The sequence below is a fragment of the Xyrauchen texanus genome, chromosome 13 (genome assembly GCF_025860055.1).
Source record: "Xyrauchen texanus isolate HMW12.3.18 chromosome 13, RBS_HiC_50CHRs, whole genome shotgun sequence".
NCBI lineage: Eukaryota > Metazoa > Chordata > Actinopteri > Cypriniformes > Catostomidae > Xyrauchen > Xyrauchen texanus.
In genome coordinates, this window is record NC_068288.1 from 8,162,426 (window position 1) to 8,178,185 (window position 15,760).

Below are 15,760 nucleotides of genomic sequence, written 5' to 3' on the forward strand. Positions count from 1 at the left end.
GTGTTCTGCAGAAGACAGAAGAGCTTGTAAATTATGAGAGAATTTTCATTTTTATTCGACCTATTCCTTTAAGCCACTTGATTGTTGAATTTCTGAAATGTATTTTATTAGATAAAAAAGTATCAAACCAAATCTGCAAAGAAATTATAAATAATAAGACCTTTTCTCAAAACTAAATAACGTTTATAACTTTTCTGAGCCATATTTACAATCACTGTAAACTGATCCCAAGGTTTCCATTTTATGTGATTGGATGAAGTCTGTTCCCTCAACACGTTTCCTAGCAGAGTACGGTGTAGTTCCTAAAATGAAGTATGGACATGTACCACTACTTCTATCATGCAGAAACTGTCGAGCAGAAAATATGGACATTATAACAATTGATTATGCTTGTCAAATCACTTGTACGCGTACATCTGAAAATAGACTGAAATGCGATTTAATTTTTGCCCACAAGGTGGCAGCAGCGAAAATTACAGCCATGCAAGGTACGGCGTCAGAGATACGCGGTTCTATCATAGTAGAGAGCGTAACCAAAGACATGTGAGCGTAACGGTCAACTAGCGTGTTACGACAGTAATTCACAGTTTGCGGATACCTTACAAATGAATAGGAACAACCGTAAAGTGACACCTACCTGTCGCAAAATCGTCCGTTACTTCTCTTATACAACATCAATTTATTGTAGTAAACTCCACACATAGTTCAATACAAAATAATTTTTTTTTAGTGTAAACCATGTTGTGTATTTGTGGAAAGGCAGTCAATTTATTAAGCGATGAGCTGTTTCCTCAAAAAAGCAGTTTTTTCAGCACACTGAAGCATCTCCGTCATAGACATCCATTCAAAAAGAACGGACCATTGTCTCCTCTTCAGTGTACTGCCCAAATTAATCCATTGGAGTGCCGCGTTATGCTATTTTAAGCCAAGTGACGAAAGGGTTGTATCGTAGAAGGGCTCTGGCGGGGCATTGTGGAAACCGGAAAATATATATATTTTTTTTGTGGGACACGTGATTGGAGACCAACACAATGAAGGCGATCGTTCAAAGAGTAACGAAGGCAAGCGTATCAGGTACGACACGAAGCTCTTATTTTCACAGTGAAGACTGTTGTAAGCTATACATACATTCCATTTAATAATTTTGTTGAAATTATTTAAATCACCATAAAAGTCGTATACAAGCTTGCGCCCCTTGCCTTCTGTCATGTTTGCTGCATGCTTCCAACACTTTCACATTTGTAATAACTTCCTTACAACTTATAAACACTATTTTTTGAATATACCCTTTAAACTGCACACGAAAGACTTGACACAAAAAGGGAATTTTTTAAGAAATCAGCTCGTGTGACTTTATTATATAAAATGCCGTTTATATGTCATGCTGACGTCATCCGTGCATATTATAACTGCGAGTCTGTGACGTTCTTCTATTATTGTAAAACAGTTGGAGAGGAGCAGATCAGTTCAATAGGCAGAGGACTCTGTGTGTTGTTTGGCATCTCAGTTGAGGACACACAGAAAGATGTTGACTACATGTGAGTACTGATGTCTGCCCAAGATTGACAGTTTGGTGACAACAAGTATCTATGAAGTGCAATTTAATATAATATTAATTCATTAGTTTGCCTTCTTTGGAGATCAGTCAGATATTTCATCCATCTTTAGATTGTGGGGTAACACATTAAAGGAATAGTTCAGCCAATGACAATTCTCTCATCATTTACTCACCCTCATGCCATCCCAGATGTCTACAAATTTCTTCTGCAGAACACAAAAAAATATTTTTAGAAGAATATTTCAGCTCTGTAGGTCCATACAGTGCAAGTGATAGGTGGCCAGAACTTTGAAGCTCCAAAAGGCACATAAATGCAGCATATAAAGTAATCCATAATACTCCAGTTGGTAAAAAACAGATACTTTTTTAGTCCTTACACAACTATTACACAAGATGCAAGCATTCAATGATGCTCAAGATTTATGCTCTTTTATCTCTTATATTTGTATAAATTATGAAAGGGTTGTGAACATTTATGAGAATAAAGGGGAATGCAAACTTATCTTCTCAACTATATATACTGTATATTAAATCAGCGGTTAATGTGTTATCAGTCTTCCTTTTCGGCTTTCTATTTTGTTTCTGAACAACAATGTGAAACGATTCATTCTGTTATTTGGCGACTTAAAACAGCCATTTGGCTCCTTTAAGGGATAGTTCACCCAAAAATTAAAATTCTCTCATTATTTACCCTCATGATATCTCAGGTGTGGATGACTTTCTTTCTTCAGCAGAACACATTTGAAGAAAAACAGAAACATTTCTTAGCTCAGTAAGTGGATGGCGATTTCTCTTTTTAAGCTACAAAAAAAAAATCACAGACAGTCAGCATAAACGTCATCATACGACACCAGCTGGTAAATTAATGTCTTCTAAGGCTACACAATCGTGTTTGGTGTGAAAAATATAAATGTTTAAGTACTATTTTTAACTCTAAATCATGCTTCCAGTCGGCAGCGGGATATGCGTGAAGTAATCACGGCATTTGAAAACATGCAAGAACTGACGCACGTGTGTCACAGCTGGAAGAGCAGCGCCGGTTATAAGTGAGGAGGAGGAACACTGTACTGTAGCTTGGATGGTTTTGGTTTAGATCTGTTTTTGTATTTGTTTTTTTACTCTCAATGGTGCATTTGTTTGCTTATCCTGGATGTCTCAACTAGTGTTGTAGTACCAAGTCGGTACTGAAATTAAAAAAATGTGACGCTTTGAGCGCTGTTGAGCGGAATCGTAAACACCTCTGATTGGCCATTGCGTTCACACGCTCATCGGATATGTCTGTGATTGGCTACAATGATCAACACACGGGAGCGTTTGAGAGTACACCGAAGTGTTTGAAAGTTTTTTTTAAAATGGGAGTGGGAGCTTTTGAAAGCACAAGCAGCCGTCTATCAGCGGACTGGTCCTGCTTTCAAACGCTCCCGTGTGTATCTGTGCAAGCGCTCGGTGAAGAGTGTCATTGATGTATACAGGTGAAACTCAAAAAATTTGAATATAGTGCAAAAGTTAATTATTTCAGTAATTCAACTTAAAAGATGAAACTAAAATATTATATAGACTCATTACAAGCAAAGTAAGATATTTCAAGCCTTTATTTGATATAATTTTGATGATTATGGCTTACAGCTTATGAAAACCCCAAATTCAGAATCTCAGAAAATTAGAATATTGTGAAAAGGTTCAGTATTGTAGGCTCAAAGTGTCACACTCTAATCAGCTAAACACCTGCAAAGGGTTCCTGAGCCTTTAAATGGTCTCTCAGTCTGGTTCAGTTGAATTCACAATCATGAGGAAGACTGCTGACCTGACAGTTGTGCAGAAAACCATCATTGACACCCTCCACAAGGAGGGAAAGCCTCAAAAGGTAATTGCAAAAGAAGTTGGATGTTCTCAAAGTGCTGTATCAAAGCACATTAATAGAAAGTTAAGTGGAAGGGAAAAGTGTGGAAGAAAAAGGTGCACAAGCAGCAGGGATGACCGTAGCCTGGAGAGGATTGTCAGGAAAAGGCCATTCAAATGTGTGGGGAGCTTCACAAGGAGTGGACTGAGGCTGGAGTTACTGCATCAAGAGCCACCACACACAGACGGGTCCTGGACATGGGCTTCAAATGTCAAACGTCTTACCTGGGCTAAAGAAAAAAAGAACTGGTCTGTTGCTCAGTGGTCCAAAGTCCTCTTTTCTGATGAGAGCAAATTTTGCATCTCATTTGGAAACCAAGGTCCCAGAGTCTGGAGGAAGAATGGAGAGGCACACAATCCAAGATGCTTGAAGTCCAGTGTGAAGTTTCCACAGTCTGTGTTGGTTTGGGGAGCCATGTCATCGGCTGGTGTTGGTCCACTGTGCTTTATTAAGTCCAGAGTCAACGCAGCCGTCTACCGGGACATTTTAGATCACTTCATGCTTCCTTCAGCAGACAAGCTTTATGGAGATGCTGACTTAATTTTCCAGCAGGACTTGGCACCTGCCCACACTGCCAAAAGTACCAAAACCTGGTTCAATGACCATGGTATTTCTGTGCTTGATTGGCCAGCAAACTCGCCTGACCTGAACCCCATAGAGAATCTATGGGGCATTGCCAAGAGAAAGATGAGAGACATGAGACCAAACAATGCAGAAGAGCTGAAGGTCGCTATTGAAGCATCTTGGTCTTCCATAACACCTCAGCAGTGCCACAGGCTGATAGCATCCATGCCACGCGCATTGAGGCAGTAATTAATGCAAAAGGGGCCCAAACCAAGTACTGAGTACATATGCATGATTATACTTTTTAGAGGGCCGACATTTCTGTATTTAAAATCCTTTTTTTTTTTTTATTAATTTCATGTAATATTCTAATTTTCTGAGATTCTGAATTTGGGGTTTTCATAAGCTGTAAGCCATAATCATCAAAATTATATCAAATAAAGGCTTGAAATATCTTACTTTGCTTGTAATGAGTCTAAATAATATATTAGTTTCACCTTTTAAGTTGAATTACTGAAATTAATGAACTTTTGCACGATATTCTAATTTTTCGAGTTTCACCTGTATTTACAACATGTTTTTGAAGCGCTGATCATTTTAGCCAATCACAGACATATCCGATGAGCACGTGAACACAATGGCCAATCAGAGGTGTTTACGATTCCGCTCAACATCGCTCAAAGCGTCACATTTTTAAAATTTCAGTATCGACTTGGTACCGAAGTCGGTACTTTAGACAACACTAGACTCAACTGTGTGGAGAACGTGAAATTATTTCTGTATCATGGCAACATGAATACATCACACGAGAGACCACTTGATCTCCACCCTCTCGTGAAACTTACCGGAAGCAATGATTGAGTTAAAAAGTACTTAAATATGTATATTTTTTCCCACCAAAAGCAATCGTATCACTTTAGAAGACATTAATTTAACTGCTAGATTCATATCGATGACATTTATGCTGACTTTCTGTGATTTTTGAGCTTCAAATGTGAAATCTCTATTCACTTGCATTTTAAGGACCTACTGAGCTGAGATATTTTTCTATTTTCCTTCAAATGTGTTCTGGTGACGAAAGAAAGCATACACACCTGGGATATCATGAGGGTGAGTAAATAATGATATCATTTTTATTTTTGGGTGAACGATCCCTTTAATGTTTCAGTTTAGTTAGCCAATAGCTCCTAAGTCGTTTCTTTAATCTGGAGCCCTGCATGCTAACAAATAAACCCAGAATCTCAGAATTGTCATCTCATAATTACAGTAATTCTGACATGAATATTGCATAAAATATTATTTTTGGTGAATTAGGCTATTCCTTTAACTTCAAGTATTTTCTGTCAGTCTGATCTGTTTTGCTGTTGTTTATCAGGGTACGTAAGATCCTGAACTTGCGTCTGTTTGAGGATGAGAACGGGCGTGCCTGGAGCCGCAGCGTGATGGACAGAGAGCTAGAAGTGTTGTGTGTGAGTCAGTTTACTCTTCAGTGTATCCTCAAGGGAAATAAGCCTGACTTCCACTCCGCCATGCCAGCTGAACTGGCACAGCCTTTCTACAACAACATACTTGAGCAACTGAGAGTGGCGTATAAACCAGAGCTGATCAAAGGTGAGGGCACATCCTTAAAATCCTTAAATTCATCTGAAGCTGAAATAGCAGCAGTTTAACACTTTAGAATTTGCTGCTCGCTTGAAATGCATAGGAGTTGTTACTTTTACTGCACCAGTAAAATTTATAGTAACCTATGGTGTGATCACATCATGTCAGACTAGGAATTACCTTAAAGAGGTAGTTCACCCAAAAATGAAAAATCTCTCATCATTTACACACCCTCATGACATCCCTGATGTACTTTATTGTTTTTGCTGTACATAAACACATTTTTAGAAGAATATCTCAGTTCTGTAGGTCCATACAATGCAAGTGAATGTGACCAAAATGACCATTAAAGGGCTGTTGCCATTTTATAATGCCACTGTTATCTGGTGTGCTTTTTTAATTCTTAAACATTTAACAAGAACAAATAAGATTAATGCTGTCATCTTAATATTTTACTGTCATCTGTCGCACTATCAGATCTTTATCTAGTGTTTTGGCGCCTATAAAGTATTATTTTTTCCATTTGAATTAGCTTTACACCTAAAAAAAAATGTATTGGTGTTTTTTATAAAATGACAAACTCATGAAAATTAGACTCCCATCATATTAGTGGCATTGAAAAAGCAGTTTTTTTTTTTTGTTGTTTTTTTTTGTCATTAACAATTTTAATTGATTCCATACTCAAAATAAAACAAACAGCATATGAAAACACAGAATCAAATTGTATCAGTATATACCAGCATATCATCACGCTGGTAAGGACCCAGTTTGTTATATGTTAATACCCGCCCATTCACCCAAAATACAAAATCTGAGGCAGAATAAAATCTGAGTTCTCAAGACCTCACAGACATAACTCTTGAATCTTAGTACAGAACCAAAAAACATGGGCTATGTCCCATCCTTCAACTGGCATCGGCAGCAAGTAGGTGTGTCTTTAAGGCCAAGCCTATACAATCTAGAGGGAGTCAAATAAAAACGATGCAGAATCTTAAATTGAAGGCGCACCCTTGCATCCCTAGACATAGACTTGACATTTAAAAAAATCCTACCCCATTCTTTATCCTCCAGTACTAAATTCAAGTCTCTCTCCAATAACTTCTTAAGAGATGTTAAAACCCCGTCCCCTAGACTGAATTATCCAGGAATAGTATGCAGAAGCTTCATGACCTTTTCTAAAAGCAGAAAGCACCATCTCAAGAGTGTCTGACGTTTTAGGGGGCTGCGTACTACATCCAAAGGTGGTACAAAGCAGATGGTGCAGCTGTAAGTACCTGAAGAATTGAGATCTGGGAATCCCAAACCGCTGTATAATATTTTTAAAGGATCTCAACGCTCCATTTTCATACAGATCACCCAGCGTAGCAACCAGAGGCGGCGGCAGCCGATTTTGCCAGGGCTTCAGCCCCGAATGTTTTGAGTGTAGCCCCGAATGTATTTTGAAAAGTTCACTGACAAATATGAAACTGGACAAAAGCCTATGTAAACCTCCAAAATCATAAGTTGCCTTATTTCATTGTGCTTTGGCTTTGCACATACTGCATACAGCCTGTAAAAATAGACATAGGCATAATCTAGCCTATATAATAAGTTCCTTTGCTGTCGGTAGCCTATGGGCGACTCCGTTTCTTCCTCTCTGTTGAATATGCAGCAGGTAGAGGAGGAGCTTGCACAGTCGTTGACATCAACTAACGTTACTTAGTGGTGAGTTAACGGCAATTAGCAGGAAAGACAGCAAAAATTAAGCAAATGAGGCTTTGGGGATTTTTTCGAAAGAAGTCAGTGGGTAAGAATTCACATTTGTTTTTGTCCTTAAAGTCTGAAGATCATCATCTAGCTGGCTTTCACCCACAGTAGGCTAAACCTCAAGAGGTTTGTTGTATGTTGTAGCCTCCATGTAGACTGACGCATCTTGGTAGCTCACTGTTATTCGCCTCTCACGCCGGAGACCGCGGTTCGAGTCCCGTTCGTAGTGTACTTTTCTTGTTTATCAGGTGTTGTTTTCGCTAAGGATAACCAATAAGCATTAGCATAAAATGTATGTGTGACTTGTTTTGTGATATTAGTTTGTAGGAAATATACACCTTGATTTGATTAAATGGTTTTGTAGAGTGTAGCAAAGATGAGCAACAGACTGAGGAGCAGCAGCAGCTGTGCCAGAATCAGGCATGGAAACTGGTAACAATTAATAAGTCACTTTACTTTAGAGAAAGTTAAAAGTGAAACATTGTTTATCTCAATGATCCTAATGAAAGGATTTTGACAGATGAATTATTCTCATAGAGATGATGAGAATTATATACAGTTCGATGCCATAGTGTGTCAATGAACTTAGACTAAAGTCATTCATGTATTGCTTTAACTTAGGATCTTATACATCATTTTGACTATTTATGTCAAAAAATATAAATGATTTATATTCAGTATTTTTTCACCTCACTTTACTCACTATAATATAACTCTTTTGTGATGACTTTATGGTAATGTACATGAAAATTCAAGAATCATGATAGATCTTAGGGCAATCCCACTGATCTGCTTTTCCCAATACATTTTCTTGAATGGTATTGGTCTACCTTCTTACTGCTGAACTACTGAAACACTCTTAAGTGCCCATTCACTCCATTGTTTGATCTGCTGCTTCACTCATGTGTTGCCTGCAGCCGAAAGCAATTCACACATTCTGCCCAAAGTAAAATATCATCATTTGTTTGTCTGTATTCTACCCATTAACACTCTTTTATACACCTAACTTTGCAGTAGGATCAGTGTCAATAATAAAAGAGTGTAATAGGCACATTTTATTGCAGCGCACAGTATGTTAGCGCATTAGCTCAATGAGCACAAAAGGTAAACATTACAAATAACACATTATCTACTGCAAATTTGTTGTTAAAACAGCTTAATTTACTGATCTCATGTGAATTCTACTCATAGAATAAGGCATGAAGTCATTGATAACGGTTATATTAGAATATTCATATTAAAATAAATGTCACTGTCATAATAGTTAGTTTATATTTTACATGAAGGCTTGACCTATTTAAATGCTCCTATAAATGCCTCCCACAGCGGTGTGGCCAGTTGCTTACCTGTTTCAAACTTCTTTTTAGTTAAACTATCTTCTATTCTGTGTGCACTTTATGTTTTGAAAAATGCATTCGGTTTATTGTACATTTCTCACAAGCCTATTTTTTTCCTATAGCAATTTTTTTTTTTACACCATAACTGTTATTGGTTTACATTTTCAACCAAATGGCTGTCATATTACTGTAGATCATAGGCTAATGCATGTTGTGAAATACACGAAAATGTTCAGTGCATTGTTTTTTCTCTTGTAGATTTGGCTTACCTTTTCATTATTTTCTACAATGTTCTGACTGTTTTAATATGTTAAGTAACTTTTACTTGGTGAATTCCTTTTCGAACAGGCCATTAGGGTTGCTAGTGGTCCTGCACTACTCGTGGAATTGTTTTCAATAAATATGCCTGTATTCACTAATGTTGATTCATTAAATGCATGTCATGTTCTTTATTTAATGTAGCCTACAATGGTGATAATTCAGTGCAAGCCCTTTTTCAGCTGAATTTAGCTTTGGATTTGGCTGTTGGAAGTATTTTAAATGGGTTGCATAAACACAATTATTTTTAACTGTTTTCTGGGGGTTTCTACTTATTTAGATTAGTCGACTCCAAAATATCTCATTTCATTTAAACGTCAATGAAATTAGTCGTTCCACACATCCCTAGTAGATTGTAAGTTTGACTACTGGTGAACTTGTAATCACTGATTTGACATCTTTTATATGATTGTAATTGTGTTTTAGATGGGCATTTTGGTGCATATATGCAGGTACACATTCAAAATGATGGACCTGTGACCATTCAGCTCGAGTCTCCTGCTCATCCCACAGATCCTAAACAGGTATGCAGCTTTAATTTTGAGAAACAGTGGTTTGTAAGAGTTCTTAAACTTCACTTGAGTAAAATAACTTTGTCATACCACAAGGTTAACTTGCCTTTTTGAAGTTGCCTGATTGTACATATTAAATAGATTTTGTTTTGAAGATTATATGATTGTTTTTCTTATTTAAACCTCTTTAGTACTGCATACTGTGACTATCATTTGATAATGTAGGCTACAATCCTCAAATCTGTTTTCCTCTTTGTCTCTTACTTTAGCTGTCCAAGCTAGAGAAGCAACAGCAGCGGAAAGAGAAAACACGATCGAAAGGCCCCTCTGAGTCCAGAGAGAAAGGAGCGCTGCGCTCAAAAGGAGATCCCAATGCGAGCAGCGGAGCAGAGGGCGATGTGTCATCTGAACGGGAACCATAAAATACCTCAGGTTGAACTTCACTGCCACTGTTGTACCTTTTTTTTTTTCACTTATTTCCCATGATCAATTTGTTCCAATTCATTCTGTTATCAAACCTAGAAACCTGGCCTACTACCTACCGTCTGTATCAACAGCTACCTTCTAAGGCAGCAATTCGACAAACCACACAAATAGCACTCTGCACAGGAGACTCTAATGACATAAGTTTAAAAATACATACTGAACACACACATTGAGAAAAAAGAAATTATTTATCTATAGTACTTCAGTATTGAATGAAATATATGTTTAATATGATGAACAGGAGGGTACCTATGCTGTATGCTGCCTCTGTATTTTGGAATGGAACAAATGATGGATGAAGACAATTTACTCTAGCCTTTTCACCCTTTTTGTTAAAAGGAATCAAGCTCCAGGGGTTGGTCTTTGACAGTTTACACCAAACAGTGCTGTGCTTCTAACAGTGTTTTTCTCTGTTGTTGTTTTGTTTAATAGGATTTTGAAGCTCACAGATGAGTCCAGCTTCCAGAGGATTGCTGCTGTCTTCAGGGACATCTGTCTTTCTGTCTCATTACTGTCATGGTCAGCTGTCTGAAATGTTGTGCCCATTTCTCATTCATACTAGAACAAGTGGCAGCTCAATTACTAGTAGAGAAAAAAAGACATATGGTATATTGGTGCCACTTTTGGACAGCATATCTGAATATTTAGTTTGTCATCTTATTCATTTAAAGGGATAGTTCTCCCAAAAATGAAAATTCTCTCATCATTTACTCTACCTCATGCCATCCCAGATGTGTAGGACATTCTTCTGCTGAACGCAAATAAAGATTTTTAGAAGAATATTTTAGCTCTGTAGGTCCATACAATGCAACATTTTTACGCTCCAAAAAGCACATAAAGGCATCATAAAAGTAATCCATATCGTCAGAAGTGATATGATAGGTGTGGGTTTAATATTTCATTGGGGGTTGGGGGAGAAGGGGGGCCCCACCAAGTATGATTTTGCTAAAGGGCCACCATATGCTCCGGATTGGCCCTGTGTGATGCAATGGAATTTGAAATTGGGCGGTTTATAGATTAAGTCACACTTGAGTTCATACTCTTAGACAGCTAACGAAGCAAAAATTGAGCTATTATGAGGTAGCCTACTTCATTGCATAAGAGTTTTAAGTAGACAAATGGTAAAAGATAATTTTTTTAATGTGAAAAACAGCTGTTTTCCTGTACTCCACCTGTTTTTCAAATGTGATAATTTACCCTTGGACTGTTAATGTTAAAGTGTATTGATAGGTACAGTAAGTGATCAGACATGCTTGCATTTTTTTTTAAGAATGGGCATTGCATCTGAAGCAATGTAGGAGATTAATGATATACATAGCAAAGTAAAAGAAATGTAGAAGTTACAATTAAAGGTATAATCAATAACAGCTATGGCTATACATAGTCATAGAAATATTGGTTAACTTTAAAGTCTTAATCTTCATTTATACCAAATTCTTATTTTTAATGTTGTAAATTTGGTATTTTTGTATTTTTTGCAGTTTTCACAGATAATAATACATTTAAAAAATAAGGTTTATGGGGATCTGGGAATATGAAATTTTAGTTCCTTACTGAAAAAAATTTAACTTTTATTTTGTATTATTATTATTTGTGTTAATTAAAAATTTCGATAGCGTTACAAATCTGAAATGGCTTGGCTCCTTTGATTTCAAGGTCAGTAATGTATTCTAAATGCTTTGGATTACTTCTTCAGCACATGTAGATTTTTCACTTGTTTTGATAAAACAAAGACAAAATGCACATGTTTAAAATGCATTCTCTGAAAAACCTAAATATATTATGCAGTGTTGTTTCTAAAACAAGATCAATCAAATTGATCTTGTTTTAAGGATTTTTAGATATTTTTACAGGAAAATGATACAAAAATGATCAAGAATACGATTTTTGCCCTAATATCTTACTAGAAAAAGGAAATTATGATTCAACATGAATTTTCTTGAAAAAAATGATGATCGTGACTGGTAACGTGCATGTAAATGGTTAGAAATAGCATTTTAGCTTAGCATAAAACTGACAATTTACACAAGGTTTTTTCTATTTCTTCTGCGCCAAACTTACTTAAAACGTCTCTTGCCTGCTGGTATGAATGTAACACATCTTAAGAAAGTGTTTCACCGCTGTTCAAATGCACTTTGGATTGCGTCATTTATATGTATAAATGTTTTCCATCTGAAAGGACTAAATATTAAATAAACAAAGGACAATATAATGCAAAGTAATCTCTTCAGTAATCAAAATACTTTTTGAATGTAACTATTCTAATTACCAATTATTTAAATTATAACTGTATTGGAATACAGTTACCTATATTTTGTATTTTAAATACGTAATCCCGTTACATTTATATCGTTACACCCCAACCCTATATAATCTTAAAGTTGTCTGGCTTTGCTTTTTAGTCACGTGATAACGAGGATGTTACCCTTCTAGGCGCAGCCGCTCAGATGGGACGCGTCTGTCAAACTATCGGAGAAGAGATCAACAAACTCCTAGGGATCTCTTTGGTCTTCATCTGTTTAGCAAATCATAACTTCTAAAGTGTTGGAAGAACCAATATTGTATCCTCAAAGGTGACTGTTGGAGAGAGGATCTCCGGTAATAAAATGAAAAGTTCTTGTATAGGCATACTGGTAATTGTATTGCCGAGGCCTATGCTATTTCACTCTCTCGCCGTTTCTTACACACTAATTTTCATTTTTCAGATGTTCTGTAGAACATATTCATATTTATCATGTTCACTTGCAATAACACCTGCATAACACAATATCCAATCAAATATAAATCTGTTATAAATATGAATCCTAAACAGAACATGTTCATTAAAGTCGTACAGAACTTTTAAAGCATTGAGTGTTTCACAGTTTTTATTCCTATTATGTTGGATTAGGGGTTTATGAAGAGAGGAATGTACAATACTGTGTATATCATCAATATAATTTGTTGTAATCTCATTTTACATCACTGCACCTATGAATTGAGTGGATGCATTTTAATATTTGATTTCCAAGTCTGTTTGAAGATTCAAGCTATACGCGACTTCAAATTTGCTTCCTCTTGTGTAAATGTGAATTGGAGTATGTAAAATATGAAATGCTTCTATTTTGAGGCAAGAAGTCTTTGTTAAAATGTCAAACATAGAAAAAGTCCAAAAGTCTGAGACCTGCTTTTATTTTGAATTCTTGTTTAATTTATTTCCAGGTTTAAATTAAAATATTAAAAATAATAAAAAACAATATTATTATTCTATTTTTATTACTGAACCAACAATTTTATGCTCTCTTTAAAAGCCTCTACAGCTCTTTCAGATTCAGTGTATTGTTGTTAAATCACGCCTTTTTCTGCTTGCAGCTGTGTTCCACATAAACATACACTTCAGTTTCACTTAAGATTATTGGCAGACTATAGACATTTGCACAGACAATAGTGTGAAGAACTCAACAATACTCAATGAAAAAAGAGAAAAATCCAAGGCACTCACATCGATTGACATTGACTTCATTTACATGTGCAGGAATATTCTTATATTATTCAGAATTTGGTCTAATATTCTGATTTTGTAAGCATTATGAAAACAACCTGATTGCCATAACCAGATTTAGCCAACATTCCAGTGTCTAGAAATCTGAATAAAACAGCTGGCATGTGCCTGTATAAATCTTAATTTTGGATAATGTAAGCACCTTATTCTGAATATATACTGAAACATTAGTTTTTATCTTTAATAACCAGATTAAGACAACATTCTTGTTTCTAGAAATCCAAATAAAACAGCAGACAAATGCATGTATTAATTAAACAGAGTAACATTTATATATTTTATAACCATATTAAGCCAATTTTCCTGTTTCTAAAAATCCAAAGAAGACAGCTGGCAATTGCCGGTATTATTCAGAATTTTGGGTAATGTTTCAGAATATCCACTTTAATATTAATTTAACCAAATTTAGCCAATATTCAAGGTTTCTGGAAATCAAACAAAACAGCTGGCATATGCGTGTATTAATTAGAATTTTGAAGAATACACACTGTAACATTAAACAGACTGAGCCAAAATTCTGATTTCTAGAAATCTGAATAAGACAACTGGCGAATGCCTGTGTTAATTTAAATTTTGGGTAATGTTTCAAAATATCCACTGTAAAACTAATTTATATCTTTAATAACCAGATTAAGCCAGTATTCTGTGTTTCTAGAAATCCAAATAAGAAAGCTGACAGATGCCTCTATTAATCTGAATTGTGGATAATGTAACACCTTATGCGGAATACACACTGTAACATTAATTTAAATCTTTAAAAACCAGATTGAGCAAGTAGTCTGGTTTCTAGCATTCTGAATAAAACAGCTGGCATATTCCTGTATTAATCTGAATTTTGAAACATGTAAACATTCTATTTGGAGTAGCATTAATTCATATCTTTAAAATACAGATTAAGCCAATATTCTGATTTTTAGATATCCAAATAAAACATCTGGCATATGCCTGCATTAATCTGAATTTTGACTAGCGTAAGCACCTCACAGTATGTGGAATACACACTATAACATTAATTTATATCTTTATAAGACAGATTGAGCCAATATTCTGGTTTCTAGAAATCTGAATAAAACAACTGGTGAATGCCTGTATTAATCTGAATTTTGGTTAATGTTTCAGAATATCCACAGTCACATTAATTTCTATTTTGATAACCAGAATAAGACAATATTCTGTGTTTCTAGATATCCAATTGAGACAGCTGGCATATGCCTGTATTAATCTGAATTGTGGGTAATGTAAACACCTTATGCGGAATATACACTATACAATTCATTTGTAGCTTTAAAAACTAGATTAAGCCAATGATCAGGTTTCTAGAATTCTGAATGAGACAGAATAAGGACTAGATTGTTTTACTAAAATGTTCAAACATTTGAAGTAATGTAATTAATTTGCCATTAATCACCCTCTTCTGTGTTATTGTTCAGGACATGGATTATTACAATTAATATATACAATTATTGAGACAATGAATGATTACTGTCCAAAATTACTCAAATTAAGCATAATAAATGACATCTACTGTATTTCCAGTTGACAGTTGAAGGAAAATAGCATGCATGTTTTATTTGATTCTGATTACATGTACACATTTAGAACAACATTTTCTTAGAACTAACTTCCCTTTTTTTAGCCATTTACTTAGCCTATTACTCTTAACAATATGGTCCCCAGGTCATTTTAGTGGATGTAACTAAAAATAATCATATATATAGTTCTAAACTATGGGCATGCTCCTCTAACATTTGACAACTAGAATGTGTATAAAACAAATGTGTCTTTATTTTTATTTAAATTGTTGTATCAATTGTCTGTGCAATAAAGCTGTTGTTTAGGTGAGCTGGAGTGTGTGTAATCTCATTGTACTGTAATTTAAGGTCTAGGGTTGGCACTAACAAAACACAGCGCAACACATGTTATGACCCTGCCCTGTTCTGACCTCTACTTCACCGTATGTTTCTATGAATACCTTCTGCAAATTGTATTTCAAACAGCTCTCAGGAAATGCTGTGCAATCTACTGAAGATCTTGTGCTTGCATTTGTTTCTGTGTGTAAATGCATGTTTGCAAGTCTGTTTTTGCGTTATCGCAGTGCTGTATATAATTAAAGCAAAATATTGCTTTATTGTCTGTTTACATTGCATAAAACATTTCATAATGTCTGTTTAATAGATTCATCAAATGCCAGGGCTG

The 15,760-nt window shown here is 35.6% G+C and overlaps 1 protein-coding gene across 1 annotated transcript; it reads left to right on the plus strand.

Annotated features, from left to right (window-relative positions):
- The first annotated feature begins 1,003 nt into the window (after positions 1-1,003).
- On the plus strand, positions 1,004-13,168 carry LOC127653958 (D-aminoacyl-tRNA deacylase 1). Its single transcript, XM_052140841.1, has 6 exons — positions 1,004-1,074; positions 1,448-1,538; positions 5,398-5,633; positions 9,452-9,549; positions 9,807-9,969; positions 10,456-13,168. The coding sequence occupies exons 1-5, from the start codon at positions 1,032-1,034 to the stop codon at positions 9,957-9,959; spliced, it is 621 nt and encodes a 206-aa protein (XP_051996801.1). The 5' UTR covers positions 1,004-1,031; the 3' UTR covers positions 9,960-9,969; positions 10,456-13,168.
- Positions 13,169-15,760: the final 2,592 nt, after the last annotated feature.

Bases quoted from the DNA above. Each gene is read 5' to 3' on its own strand.
- LOC127653958 (XM_052140841.1), top strand. From the start codon at position 1,032: ATGAAGGCGATCGTTCAAAGAGTAACGAAGGCAAGCGTATCAG. The intron at 1,075-1,447 runs GTACGACACGAA...ATTGTAAAACAG, and splicing joins AACGAAGGCAAGCGTATCAG to TTGGAGAGGAGCAGATCAGT. The intron at 1,539-5,397 runs GTGAGTACTGAT...GTTGTTTATCAG, and splicing joins CAGAAAGATGTTGACTACAT to GGTACGTAAGATCCTGAACT.